General features: G+C 33.6%; 1 protein-coding gene and 1 pseudogene across 1 annotated transcript; one reads left to right on the top strand and one right to left on the bottom strand.

Annotated features, from left to right (window-relative positions):
* Positions 1–950: 950 nt before the first annotated feature.
* On the bottom strand, positions 951–9,000 carry LOC127456043 (uncharacterized; annotated as a pseudogene).
* Positions 9,001–13,111: 4,111 nt separating this feature from the next.
* LOC127417750 (uncharacterized) lies at positions 13,112–15,534 on the top strand. Its single transcript, XM_051657985.1, has 7 exons — positions 13,112–13,121; positions 13,212–13,293; positions 13,435–13,785; positions 13,930–14,280; positions 14,422–14,529; positions 14,645–14,667; positions 14,852–15,534. Exons 1-7 carry the CDS (start codon positions 13,119–13,121, stop codon positions 14,972–14,974), a joined length of 1,041 nt encoding a protein of 346 aa, XP_051513945.1. The 5' UTR covers positions 13,112–13,118; the 3' UTR covers positions 14,975–15,534.
* Positions 15,535–15,974: the final 440 nt, after the last annotated feature.

Raw genomic sequence — 15,974 nt, forward strand, 5'->3', positions numbered from 1 at the left:
CAACTGTGAGTTTACGTGACCTATAGCTATCATTCTGCAGCATGTTGATTTGACACCTTAAGATAGTGCGTTAACACTTTACAACAAGAACTAACATGAACTTAATTTATAAAAAATACAATTGTTTGTTTTAAGTTTAACCAAGATTTATAAATGCTGCTAAAAATATTGTTCATTGTTAGATCATGATACTTTATGCATTTACTATGTTAACAAATGGAACTGTATTGTAAATTGTTATGGATATTGCTAAGTAAACCATTTTAGAACACTTTTTACTGCTAATAAAATATTACAACCCACCAAGGCTTTAATATATGCTTTTATATCCTTATAGAAAACGTACAGTACATGTACCTTTTTATGCAGGGACCAATAGACATAATACTGTAGGTTATTTCAATATCAGTAACAAATAATTTCAGGCATGCTTTAAGTATAAATGCTGTATGTTACAAGAGAGTGCTCTTGAGTTAGCTTTGTTTTGGGACCATTTGTGTTGAAAGGATTTTCAGCTACATAACTCAGAATGTCTTCACCCTAAAATAATAAGAAACAAACATCAAAGATAAAAATATTATATACAAAATAAATAAAAGTAAAAGTAAATTACATTTAGTATAATTTGAATTTCTGATATCTCAAATCGAAAGAAAAGTACTTACTTGACAATCTAGAGGTTTGTGGATTTGGGGAAAATAAGAAAACATGTCATAAATGGCAGTCATATATTATTTTATTATTGCATTACAAGGAATAATGTACACCAACAAGACATCATACCTTTATTTGAACCCCGGCATAGTCAAAAATATGATGTTTGAAATTGCAATAGCAAGAAGCATTGGGTTCCTTTCACCACTCTCTGAAATGATAAAGTAATCAAAACAAAATTTAAATATTTAAAATCAGTTAATTGCATTCTAGTACATAAATCCAGTGATTGTACTTCAAATTACATATTTTCCAAGAACCTTACCCATTTTCAGTTCAGTTCCATTTCCAAACAGTATCTCCCCATATGTGGCCACAGCACAGTAGTAAATTATTATAGACACAACTCTGTGCTTTAGAACGAAACTCATTATTCTTCTTACACTGACCATTTCTCTCTCCATTAGTGTAAAGGACTCCTGGATGTGAGTCTCCCAAACTTTGCTTGAACCAGTAGACACTGTGTCCTCCTGCACAACTCTCAGTTAAGATACTGCACTGCAAAGTCACAGAATCCCCTGATGGAACCGTGTCTATCATAGGCTGCTGAAGAATTGTGTGTGTGCCTACGGCTGCATCTTGAAAAGGGACATAAGGCATCTAAATTTTAGTATAAGTAACAATGAGTCTGTACAAACCAGGTATGCTTGATAAGGGAAGGTGAAAAATTACCCAACATAAGTCCACAAATCAAAACTAACTAACAAGCAAACAAGGAAATATACCTTTGACAAGTAAACTGGTGCCCGCACCCATTCCAATGCTGTAATGTGATGAAACTACACAGAAATAAGTTGCAGAGTCTGAAGTCTTTGTCTTAAGAATTGTCAGATTAAAACTGTCAACTCCTTTGGCAACATTAAAATGATTTGTTTTCTCAAAGTCTTTATTTCAGCTGCTTTGTTGCATTAAATAAAAAGTCACAATTTGTTGGGATTTTCCACCTGCATTCTGTTTAATCTATGCTGTTGTCGACTGCAGATTGCTTGAAAGGTGCAAGTAAGGTTTACATCATCTCCAGGTCCAACTATTTTCAAATGATCCTCCTGAACAACATTCACATCAGAGGTGCAGAGTGCAAAATAAAGCATACAACAGGTACATTTATCATTTTGTTTGTTATATTGTGTTAAATATGTGAAGCTGTTTAATATTGAAAAAAAATTTTTTTTTTAGGTATATTTACCTATTTTTGAGGAGATTAAAAAAATCAAATAATATCTCATGATCAGAAGAGTTTTTAATTCTCTGAGAGAAACAAACATGAATCAACCCACTTTACAGAGTGTCAATAGACTGTGTCCTTACGGTCTCTTTTTTAGACAATTGAGACACTTCCATCTTATGTATTCAGTTTTCTAAGAGCTGATTGGCCAGGTGAGAAGGTGTTTCAGTTGAGCTGAAACCACTGTTGTAGCAGCAGCAGCCACCCAACTGGATGTTGGTGTGGAGTTTGCAATATGTCAGGTGACATATTTATTTAAATAAATGTAGCACACCAAAGGAAAAATAAAATGTCTAAATGAGCAAATTACAGAATAAAACAGTCAATGAGCAAATTATATAATACACATGCAGACAGTATCATAAACAAAAACATGAAACATCAGACTGACAACACAGCAGTAATCACTTAAGTGGAAGTGGAAATAATGAGAAAATGAATTTAAATCATGTCTATTTATTCAAGGATTACTTTTTCATAGTTGAGAGAAAGGCAAATACATTACTGCTGTTGCTATTGGTACATTTTAGATAAAGTTGATACATGTATCACCTTCTGGGTGTCAGTACATTCATTAACAAATTAAAATAAATCTCTTCTTTGCTCATTTATTGCTGACAGAAAATTATCGATTGATTATCAAAACATCTTTCAGTTTTGAGAGCTTGATAAACAGTCTGGATTAGTTATGGTTAACACAATTTAGGCCCAATTTAGCAATACCTTTTTATGGATGTGGAAGTACTGTATATGCTGAGTTGAGTTACAAGACTTGACTTTTTTTTTAATCTTTTTAAATGCCTGTCTCGCTTGTCCCCACATATTCCAGAGACCTAAATCCCATGACAGCCAAGGCATTTGTGCTTTTGCTTTTTTAATCAGCATTAAATGTTACAAGTGTATGAGATACAGCTTAGTAATTTCAGCACCAAGGACAGGGACATAATATGATTAATGTTTCATTGCAAACATTTCTGAATTACCTAACAAATAATGTTGCAATATGTTCTTATAATTCATTTTATATGTATGTGAATTTACATACATTTTATGGAAAAACACAGGTAGACAAAGGTTTTGTTTTCGTACATATATTTTTGACTATCAAATGGCACAGGAAATGTGATGTTGCTGAGATGCGGTCCTTTAAAAAAAATGCATGCAAACAAAGTATCCACGGACAAATGCTTCGACAAAATGTTTATAAAATGTTTGTATAATCATAAATATCTCTGTGTGTGTTTGCTTTTGTGCAAGGGGCTCTTTTCATTTTTTTTCTAATGGATGTTATGTTATGTTATTTTTTTTATTTTTTTCCTGATGCCACTAATGATGCCACAAAATGTTAAAGAGGCAAAATAAAATATTCACATTTTTCTTAAAGACAAATACATTGATACTGTTTTTCTAAACCACAGACTCAAGCTCAAACAAAAGCTGAGTCTGTTCATTTTAGGACAGGATGTGACTGTGACAGTCAGAAAGCAGAGATGAATAGCATCATTTCCTGTTGAATGAGAGACAGAAAGAAACTGCTCATTACAGAGTGAGAAGTGCTGTGGTCAACTTGAGCGCATAAACTTTTAGCTTAAAAAGTGACCAAAATGATTTGAATGTAATTAATTTATCTACTTTTTAAGTAGTTACATTTAGTGTTGGAAGTTTTAGAGGTAATCAAAAACAAAAACAAAAAAACAATAGTGGGTGACACATTTAAGAGTAAAATTAATTTTACACTTTTTATTCATTTAGTGATGTAAAAATAGACAGTATGCAACACCATATTCCAATTTTATAATAATTTAATATTATAGTATTTATAAGAGAGAGAGATTCACAAAGGTCTTTTTTCTTTGTACTGTTATGTTTGCATTTGTGCATGCATAACTAGTGCACACCATGACTTGCAGAAGTTTTCCAACCACAGGACTGACCTTTGTCTCTTTTTCTATAGCATTCTTTGAACCAAAACCACAGAAACACATTTTTCAACAGACAAAAAAAAAACAAAAACAAACTCCCATGTTGGCAACTAGGTGACAGTTCTAACAACCAGATGAATTGTTAAAGGTAATAGAAAACATTATAACCTCTGAGTATTTTATTTATTTATTTATTTTTGCTCTTTTACCCATGTTAACACAAGAATATTTAATAAATACAACAGTAAAAAAAATAATAATAATCGTAAGCTAAATAAATTTTGAGACTTTGTAAAAATGGGTGTTCAATAGTACAAATATTACTTTATCAGTTGCCTTAAGTCAATAACTGATGACAGGATGCAGACAAAGAGCAAATCTGAGGCCTCTTAGCCTAAAACTAGAAACAAGCACAAAACTTTTTTTTGTTTTGTTTTTTGTTTTTTACAAACACATGATAATCATGGCTATGTTCAGAATAATAAATATGGAATAATAATTACAACACAACACTTCAGACATATAAAGAGTAGTATGGTGGAATGCTATACTGAACATAGCCCTTGTTAGATCAAGCGTGTTGTTTGAACATTTAGATAAATTTTAATGCAACACCACAGGAGGAGGCTCTTGTTTGAATAGACATATATGGGTCAGTGTGTCTCAGGTATTCTAGAGTGCATCTTTTTATTTTATATAATTGTCTTTCAGGGCATAATGATTCTTTCCTATTAAGAAATTGCACAATTATTTTTCCATATATCATGATTATATTTGGAACAGTTTAGATATTTTATATTTTAGGAACATTCCATATTTTATGTTACCAAATTTGAAAGCTACCAGAAAATTATATTCAGAAACATCACGACATATGTCATTTACAAATATAATTATATCTATGTTAATATCAGTCATATTTTTATTTTTATTTTAGAATCATCTGAATATTCACCTTCATTATACAAGAAGTTATTTATTGTGCTGATTTGTACTGACATTTAAAGTTACAACTGTAAGTTATTCTTACAGGAAAGAATATAATTTTATTCATAACATTTGCTGTACTTATTACTTATGTCAATTATCATTCCATTTACCAGTGTAAAAAGGTTATTGCCGTAGTGTAATGAATTTTACACAAATTAACATTTCAAGTAAAACTGGTCAGAATGGCAATAATGATTAAATGCTAGCTCAGTTGCAGGGTTTGCAACACTGACAGATAAAAAAAAAAAAAAAAGGAAATTTTCCTTTTTTAAGGAAATTATTGTATATATTTATACATCATCAAAATGTTGGAATTGTATTTGTTTTGGACCCTTTCCCCTCCAAATACAAGTTCTTGCATGTTCTTGCACACAACTCAAAGACAACGGTTTTTGAAAGGTGTTGTGATGATGCAACTCCTACAAGACTAGAGAGCCCAAAAAGCCCCAAACCTAACAAAGAAACCTCATACAGTATAACTACTGCATACAAGACAAAAACACAGAAAAGGAGGGAAAATGACCATACCACAGGGAAGTAAAATCAGATTATGAGAGAGGAAATGTTAAGAGGGACAAGAATGATGCACTATATACACTGGGCATTTACACTCACTATGCACTTGACCATCTAGTGTATGAGTTTTCAAAGTGTAGTATCATCACAAATGGAACACTAATGTTTTTGGTAAGCATTCACTGTTTATTCTGTTAACATTTCAAGTGAAGTTTCAAACATATGTGATTTGTTGCCGCTAGCTTTAACATGTTAGGCAGCCTCAGTCCAACACCTATCTCAAATAATAAACATATTCACACAGTGTGGGGTGATGTTAAAGCATTCAGCTCACATTTGCAAGGTGCTGTCTTTACAAAAGTTTTGCTAGTTATCACATTCATTACACCGTGTAACACATTTTTTTATTTATTTATTGGTTCCTGGGTTGTAAGTGTTATTTCCTAATTGCTTATGCCTCAAAAGTATAGAAAATGGCTATTATTCCCCACAAACTTTGCTTTTGTGACCAGGACAGTGATATTTTGAAATTTGCCTATTTTCCAGAACATTCCAGATAGATTCAGTGCTGAGTAAACTTGGAGTAACATCTAGAACTTTCTAGAACCTTTCAGTAATATAAATAGTAGTATAAATACTACCAGTTAAGCCCACCAGGTAGTTCCAGATGCCTAAGTGGATACATACCTGCATTTTTCTGAGATGGCATCAAGAGATTGCAAGCATCCGGCAGACACATTTTGCTATGTCTGCGGCCATTTTATCAAGACAAGAGCGAAAAAGTACTCCGTGGAAGCATCTGCTAAGATGTGTGAAGCCTACAAGGCATATTTCGGCATGCCTGTAGGGGATCAAGACAAACCCTGGGCACCTCATTTCACCTGCGAGCACTGCAAAAAAAACTCTGGAAGGTAAGATGGACAACTGTTGCTCAGAATTTTATGTTATAAAATGTGTTAATTTTTAAAATTGTAAAAGTTTTTAATTTTAAAATGTTTTACAGTTTTCAATATTATTGAAAAAATATATCATATATGAAAAATATTGCGAGAACCTCTTACACATTAGTCATGGGTGAAATAAATATATTTTTGTAGGATGGTACAGAGGGGAAAAGAGAGCCATGAAGTTCTCTATCCCAAGAATTTTGCAGGAACCCACTGACCACTCAAGCTACTGCTACTTCTGCATGGTGGACGCTTCCAAATGTCGGACTGGCAAGAATGCACCTGCTATCACGTATCCGGACCTTCCTTCATCCATCGCCCCGGTGCCACACTGCCATGAGCTCCCCGTACCCACTCCTCCGGAGAGAGAGCAGCCGTCTTTAGAAGAGAGCAGCAAGTCAGAGAGCGAGGAAGACATTATAGATCCAGATGACAATTTCAGAGGTGGAGCTGAGGAGAGAAACCCATACTACCCCAACCAAAAAGACCTCAACGACTTGATTAGAGATATTGGTCTCACCAAGTCCAATGCCAAGCTTTTATTACTTTAGTATAAATTCATGTTAATTTGGATTCATATGTTGTTTTTTTCTGACTTTATGTGAACGAAAAGACACAAATTCGCCCGTTTTCTCATTGAAAATAGGTACATTTCAAAATATCACTGTCCTGGTCACAAAAGTTTATGGGGAATAATAGCCATTTTCTTTACTATTGAGGCATAAGCAATTAGGAAATAACACTTACTACCCAGGAACAAAAATTGTGTTACATAGTGTTATTAATCACAACTGTTTTGTCAGACTAGCATTGCTGCCACGTAACTCTCTCAGGGTTGCCAGTTCTGTGTGACGCTGTGAACACTATTTTGTCTGTTTTTTGTTTTCTTTGTTATTGTGTATCGATCAATTAATAATTTAGTAATTGGAATATCATGCTTTGGACTGCTACAGTACTTGGCCTTGGTGGATTGTATTCCTCCACCAACTGGACACCTTCCTGTCTCATTGCGGGAATTTTGGATGACTTCATTACTCTCACAACCTACCTGCATACCATGAGTTTCTCCGTGTCTGCCTGCTGACCACCTTGTCACTGTTGGTGAGTGAGTATCCACTCTCTGTGCTGACTGTGTTGACCTTTTTTGGCGGATTGCATCGGTGCTCATCTGAAGGCCTTAGTTGAGTTTCGGGTGGTGGTGCGTCCGCTGCCTGGCTCAGCTGTTTTATGAGGGACACTGCTCTGAATTATTTGCCGACCGCAATACATCCATTGCTCTCCCAGGGTTTTGTGTGTTGAACATCGCTCATCTCTGACTGGTATTCCGTCTATCTGGACTAATAGATCCGCTCCTCATAGGATTTAATTTCCTCTTCGCCTGAGAAACATCAACTCATTAAGATACTTGGCTAGGTGAGACTCTCACTGTTATAATGAGGAAAAAACATCTGGTCCAATTCAAACTTTTGCTCTTCTAAATTTACGTTCATTGTCTGACAAAGCGTCCCTCTTGCATGAAATAATCTCTGATAAACATCTGGATGTGCTGCTCCTCACAGAAACCTGACAGCTATCAAATGACTACTTCCACCTAAACCTGCTTACACCATGTGGATATAAATATATTTATTTACCACGGCCCCATAGTAAGGGTGGTGGCCTAGCTGTTGTGTCTCTCAGTGATCTGAAAATTGTTGTGACTGAATATCATAATGTCAAGTCTTTTGAATACCTAGCTTTCAAAGTTGTTGCTCAAATCACTCTTCAAGTCATTTTAGTTTATTACCCCCCTAAGTTTTTGCCAGATTTTTTTTCTCTGAACTCAACAAATTACTCATCCTGGCTTGTGCTGTGTCTTCTCATATTCACCTGTTAGTTGATTTCAATATTCATGTTGATACTGTATGCCCCAATGCTAATGAACTTATGTCTGTTTTTGATCATTTCAATCTTGCACAATACATTCATTTTTGCCTTGTCTGCAGGTCTGGTTTTAACAATATATATGTCTCAGGCTCACAGACTGTTATATCTGTCAATTGTCGAAGCTGTTGATTCATTGTTTCTTTACCTCAATGAATGCATCTTTCCTGTCCATCTGATGTCCTCTCTATCTATAACTCTGGTATCTCTGAAGCCTTAGACAAACACACTCCAACTATTACCAGGCTGGTACCCTCATCTCATGTGTCTCCATGGTATACCCGTGAACTCCCGTCATTAAAGCAAATTGGCAGGCGCTTAGTGCGACTGTATAGGAATACAGGCCTTGAGGTCCATTACTCTGCTTTTTCTGATCAATATAATTTTTCTGCTAAAATATAGGGCTAGTCTCAATGCTACACGCACATCCCACTACTCTTCCATTATCAGCAGTGCTAGATGCAGATCCAGAACATTATTTGCCACTGTCAGTAAACTTATTCTCCCTCCAGCACATCTTATCTCTGGCTCCAATGAGCTTTGCAATTATTTTCTTAATTTCTTTCAGAATAAAATAAATCTACCGTATCTATGAATCTTTCTCATCCATTCCCTCTGCATTTTCTTGTGACTGTTCTCCACCACATCCCCTAAACCACATTATCTCTAGATTTATACTCACCAGCCCATCCTCTGTCAGTGATTTAATAACAAAAATCCAGCTCAGCTTTCTGTGAGTTAGATCCAGCACCTACCTGCTTTCTTAAAGGCTGTTATCTGTCATTTCCTCTCTCATCTCACATTTGATTAACTGTTTCATCTCCTCTGGTTCTGTTCCTTTATTACTGAAAACTTCTGCTGTCTCTCCTGTTTTAAAGGAATAGCTGGTAACATTTTCTATGAAGCCCATATTTATAATGCATTGTAAAGTCATTATGATACATTAATAATGTACTGTATCATAATACACCTTATAAATATGTTATAACTTCTCATAAGTAATTGTAACCACAATTATAATACATCGTAATACTTACATATTCTTAGTTATACCTTAAATTATAATGCATTATAGCACCAGTGACATCCAATTTAATCTGCAGAAGTTATAAAGTATTATATATATTTGTAATCAGTGTTGGGCAAGTTACTTCCAAAATGTAATACATTACAGATTACTAGTTACTGTCATTTGAGAGTAATTAGTTATATTACAATATTACTCTCTCTGAACTGTAATGCTTTACACTACTTTTGTATTGCTTTTGAGTTACTTTCACCAAAATAACTGCTTAAGTATGACTTGACATTCTAAAATGCTAAAATTGAGTTTATTGCAGCTCATTATACATCCAGTGGAGGGCAATGTGGTATAGCATAATGACTTTGTAGGCCCCTAAGGCTACTAACAACTTAATATAATAGGCACAGTGAAGGCTCATGGCGCAATACAATAAGTAACAATCACTGTCAGAATCACAAAAGCAGACAAAGGATCAAAGTCTACTAAATTATGATAGAGATACTGTAAATATTTTTAAATATTAACATAGCCTACAGTTGCTAAGAAATAAAACGCAGGCCAAACAGAGGAACCCTGCTATTTGCCAAACAATGGCTAAAACATAGGCTACCAAATAAAGGCTGGTAAAATTTAAATCACTTATTGCTAGACCTATAGCTAATGGCTTTGTGGGGCTAGCCACATTTTACAAGAATACAAAAAATAAAGTAAAAGTGATTGGGCCTATTACACCTCATAGGAAATACAGCTCAGTCATTTCAGTCCAACTTCACAAAAAAATGTAAGCTTGGCTAAACACACACACAGGAAAATTGAAAATAAAAAATAAAGTCTAAACAGGAAACCTGTTATTGCCAAATATACAACACAGGTAGCATGCAGCCAAACAAGGATGGTCAAATAAATAGAACTATGAAGACACTTATGGTCTATATCAGGGGTTGGAAACTTTTTTCACTAAGGAGCCAGTTTTTTAATTTTTGGTTGATGCATTTTTTTCGAAAGAGCCATACCACAAACGAATAATTTACTATTTTCAAAAACAACGTTTTTCAGTAAAAAAAATGTTTATATTGCCCATAGACTACTTAAAAACAAACAAATATGCAAAAATTAATGGGTAACATGCTGCAGTATGGAATTGAGTACACGTGTTTGTGCAGGTCTCCATAAAAGTACTTCATTTTACAATTGTTCATGAAATATTTAACTTTCCTTTTGGGCTGGGCGATATGTAAAAAAAATATTTGAATGGTAATCGCATTTAAAATACCGCGATATCCGATTATATGGCCAACCCCCAAGGTCTGTGAATATTTTTGCTTTATTGATTATGCTTTAAAAATGTAATTAATTTATTGAAACACGAAAAACTTAAAAGACATTTCTAAATTCAAATTGCACTTTAAACGAAACTAAAAAAGCAATTATAATAACTAAGTGATTAAAAAATCTTAGATATAACCACCTCCCCAAATCCAAACAATTACCGTCTCCAACAGCCCCATTTGCCATCACGCAAGTATCAGTATGTGGCAACAGGTGAAAAATGACTAACAGCATACAAATTAAGAACTAAAGACAATTATAAACGTAAAGATTATTTAAAAAAAAATTATCATAATAAATAAGCCTAATAAATTCCCTTGTGTTCCCAAAAAATGCTTCCAAATGTGTGTTATTATCGAATGTGTTTGTGTTTTGGTAATACATTTAATGCTGCCTAAAGAAAATAAAACTACATTTTAGGTTCAAGGTGAACATGTCTTTTATTACTTTATGATTTAATCACTTTCGTCTTTGTTTCTTTAAAAAAAAGACCCCTGTATATATTACTGAACCTGCAGAGTTGCGTTCACAATGTGTAAGAGTGAACTGCTCTGTGGAAATAAAGCAAACTAAACTCACAGCACCTCATGAGATGATCGGAGATCATTTACAGTATTCTCATAGACGACATTATTCTTGCAAACAGTTTTCAGTCAAATGAAACAGAGAAAAAGGAGTGATAACTCTACATGCAACACTGAACCAGTCTTTATGGCAACGTTAGCTTACCTTGTCATTGCTGGTGTTGACGGGGATTTTGCTGACAAGCTTTCTAAAAGCCAGCGATTCTACTGTTGATAGAGGCAGCATGTCTTCAACAACATACTTTGCCACGACTCTTATCTTGGGGTTCAAGCAGCTTGGCAGACCGAGATAAACTTAATTTCTGTTGCTTTGTCTTGCCAGCATTCTTTCTCTTCTCTGCACCTGCAGCTCTCTCGGTTAGCTTATAGTGTTAGCATGGCACCGGTCCAGGTGTTTCTTTAAGTTAGTAGTGCTATTTCTCGATGTAGAGAGTTCCCCTCGGTGTCGCACATAGATTGCACTTGACTATAATGTTCTTATCCTTGTCTCTGACAAACTGAAAATAATGGGAGTATGTCCGTCTCGCAAATGTAGAATCAGTCTCTGCAGTCATCATCTCAACCATCGAATTCCAGCAACAGGAAATAATGTTACTCTTTTACTCACAGAGTTTTTTTCTCTGGTGCCGAAATGTTTTGCGGTGTTGGTGTATTCTTAAAAAAACAAAACACCACTTAATTTCGGGTTAAAATGCGTTGTTACACGCGTTACTGAGATTGTAACTAGTATAATATTACCAAAATTTTATTAGTAATGCGTTATATTACTGCCTTACAGCAAAAAGCAATACATTACTGTAATTGCGTTACTTTTGTAACGCATTACTCCCAACGCTGTTTGTAATATATGGTATGCTTTAAGTAAAGTGACAAAAGCAATGTCTTCCTATTAACATCCATAAGCTATTTTAAGTGGTTATAAGACATTACAACTCATGCTGGAAATTATATACATTACACATGCATAACATACAAAATAACACCCATTCAATATAAATTTTGAGATATTATGAAAAACACTTGTAAAGCTACAAGTTTATAATATATCAGAAAATCTCTCAAAGAAAATTTTTTTATGTTGATTACATATGTAGACAATCATCTTGGGTGTAAACACACCCAAGAATAAAAAATAAAATAAAAAATAAAACTGATTCTACACTGGACTCTATTTAATAAACTTTAATGTGAATCTTATTTGGAGACTTATTTTATAAATACCTTCCAATGTATAAGTTTGATTTGTATTGTATGTTACAAGTTTATGTTGTGGCTGTTTATATGAAGATATTGCTTTTGTAACTTTACTTAAAGCAAGCAAAAACCACTTATAATATGATCATGTCATAAAGCCTTTTGACTGTTAACACTATGCTGCTTTTACATGCCAGCACTTAACATTAGTTAATACAATTAAATTTATTTGCTTCCGCTGCGTTAAAATTGCATGTTGCATGTGTTATAATGCATTATATACTTATGTATAACTATGAATAGGGAAAGTCTTATAATGTATTATAACTGTAGATATAATTATATATGAGAAGCTATAACTTATTATAAGGTGTATTATGAGACATTATGAATGCAGTATAATGCATGTATAATGCCTTTACAGTGCATTATAAATATGGGCTTCATAGAAAGTGTTACCATTATGTTTCCTGTTACTTAAGAGTTAAGTGCAGCATCAAACTTAACATAAGCACTTATGTGCATGTATTTTTATATATTTACACATCACCTGTTTTTTAAAAATCACATGTGAGACTGCAATTTCCACCACAACATCTAAATGTAGTTATCCAGTTGTGTTGCTGCTGCCACGAGTGGTTTCAGCTCAATTCAACCACCCTGTCATTGACCAATCAGCTCTTAGAACACTGAATACTTAAGATAGAAATATATGTATCTCAGCTGCCTGAAGCAGAGTCTGGAGGATACATGGTAATCACAGTCTACTGATCTTCTTTAGCAAGTGTAAATGCATAGTCAGAGTCATGCTATTGTGGTGATTCATGACTGTTTGCTTTTCAGGGGAATTCAAAATATGAGAATACTTTCAGAAGTCCACTGATCATGGGATATTCTTTTATTATTTTGCTCTCCTCAACAATAGGTAAATATACCTAATATATATATATATATATATATATATATATATATATATATATATATATATATATATATTAAACAACTCCACTAATTTAGCGATACTTAACACAGATTAAATGTACCTGTTGTGTGCTTTATTTTGCAGTCTACACCTCTGATGTGAATGTTGTTCAGGAGGATCATTTGAAAATAGTTGGACCTGGAGACGATGTAAACCTTACTTGCACCTTTTCAAGCAATCTGCAGTCGACAGCAGCATGGATTAAACAGAATGCAGGAGGAAAATCCCAACAAATTGTGACTTTTTATTTAATGCAACAAAGCAGCTGGAATAAAGACTTTGAGAAAACAAATCGTTTTAATGTTGCCAAAGGAGTTGACAGTTTTAATCTGACAATTCTTAAGACAAAGACTTCAGACTCTGCAACTTATTTCTGTGTAGTTTCATCACATTACAGCATTGGAATGGGTGCGGGCACCAGTTTACTTGTCAAAGGTATGTTTCTCCTGTTTGCTTGTAAGTTTTGCTTTGTGGACTTATGTTGGGTAATTTTTCACCTTCCCTTATCAAGCATACTTAGTTTGTACAGACTCATTGTTACTTATACTAAAATTTAGGTGCCTTATATCCCTTTTCAAGATGCAGCCGTAGGCACACACACAATTCTTCAGCAGCCTATGATAGACACGGTTCCATCAGGGGATTCTGTGACTTTGCAGTGCAGTATCTTAACTGAGAGTTGTGCAGGAGGACACAGTGTCTACTGGTTCAAGCAAAGTTTGGGAGACTCACATCCAGGAGTCCTTTACACTAATGGAGAGAGAAATGGTCAGTGTAAGAAGAATAATGAGTTTCGTTCTAAAGCACAGAGTTGTGTCTATAATCTCCTGAAGAGGAACCTCAGCCATTCTGATGCAGGGATTTACTACTGTGCTGTGGCCATATGTGGGGAGATACTGTTTGGAAATGGAACTGAACTGAATTTTGGGGGTACGTTTTTGTTCAAATACACTAATATTTGCTTTCTTGCCACACAAGAGAAGAATTTTGTTCTCATACTGGAGTACATGATACCAATTAACAGGTCTAATATGAAATGTAAATTAAATTTAGACATTTTGATCATTTCAGAGAGTGGTGATGTGATTCCAACTATTCTTGCTCTTGGAACTTCAAACGTCATGCTTTTGATTCTTGCTGTTTTTCTTGGAATAAAACTATTTAGGTGTTCAAATAAAGGTAAGATTTTCTGTCAGTAGATTTAAATATTGATTAAATATGATAATGTCATTGTCACTTCTAAAATCTTACATGATTGCTATTTTTGACAAAACTGTTTATTATTTTCCCAAAGATCCCAAGACTCAAGAGAATGAAGTAAGTACCTAATTTTCTATTTATCCATTTCATTTCATTGAGAATGAGACTCCCTGTTTTCAGTGTTCCTAAAAGCTTTTTGGATTACTGTTGTACATTAAGTAGTCATTTTCCTTTTTATATCTTTATATCTTTACTGTATCATTTTATATATTTTAAATTATATATATATATATAATTTTAGAGTGAAGACACCATGAATTATGCAGGCTTTAGCTTTGCCCAGAAGCCTCTCAACTCTCAAAGGGCCAGAGCAAACATCACTCAAGAGCAGTCTCTGTACGCACAGGTCAGATCATATCAGTAGCAAACTCAGAGGATTATAGGAACAAGTAAATCTATGTTAAAATGTAATAGTCTGAAAATGCTTTCTTTACTCAAACACTTGCCAATTAAATGTCATTAAACATTTATTCTGCAGTTCTGCAATAACTACAGATGTTGGAAAATAGCAATTGTCTTATCTGAACAGCAAGAGAAAGTTGCCTTTAGAAGGCCTGAGTTTAAGCCTAAATGCTATGCAAGCTTAAATGAGTACAACATGCTTCAGGACTTTAATTTTAGGAGTTTAATCTTTTAATTTACAGTTTTATTGTTTAAAATATACAGTATATATTAGTGGTTGACAATACAATGCAGTCATATTACCAGGCTTTGCGATTCATATAATATGTATTTGAATGTTACTGTATTATATAGTCTTTGTACAGTACATGTTCTGTACACAAACATGTGTGGCCATAAGGATTAGAGTAAGAAAAGAAAAGCAAAGTCTTTTTGTGTACTTTTTTTTTTTTTTTTTTTTTTGCATTCATGCATTTGTACACAAGATTTCTATCTGCCAAATGAATAAATGTCAAATTTAAATACAGAGATGTAAATGATTTTCTTGTGTGGAGTATTTTTTTATTATTTATTTATTTATTTATTTTATATTCTTCTCTTCTTTTTAGTCACTTTGAACACCACAAAATATATTTAGTCATGATTATTTAATACAATACAAACATGAACACAATGTAAAAGACTGCAACAAACTACAATATATATATATATATATATATATATATATATATATATATATATATATATATATATATGGAATGTATATATCAAGGAATTATTTTTGATTATTCTGTTCAACATGCTCTGAGGTATTAAACTTTGTTTGGGTGTAATCACATGCTTTTCTATTATCTCACAAAATGCTTTTTTTATCACTCACTATTGGTCGACATAATCAGATGCAAATAATAATAAAAATGTACATTTAATAAATAATAATAATAATAATAATTATAAACATA

This window comes from Myxocyprinus asiaticus, chromosome 1 (assembly GCF_019703515.2).
Source record: "Myxocyprinus asiaticus isolate MX2 ecotype Aquarium Trade chromosome 1, UBuf_Myxa_2, whole genome shotgun sequence".
In the NCBI taxonomy this organism is placed as follows: Eukaryota; Metazoa; Chordata; class Actinopteri; order Cypriniformes; family Catostomidae; genus Myxocyprinus; species Myxocyprinus asiaticus.

Bases quoted from the DNA above. Each gene is read 5' to 3' on its own strand.
- LOC127417750 (XM_051657985.1), top strand. The intron at 13,786-13,929 runs GTATGTTTCTCC...TCCCTTTTCAAG, and splicing joins CACCAGTTTACTTGTCAAAG to ATGCAGCCGTAGGCACACAC. The intron at 14,530-14,644 runs GTAAGATTTTCT...ATTTTCCCAAAG, and splicing joins ATTTAGGTGTTCAAATAAAG to ATCCCAAGACTCAAGAGAAT.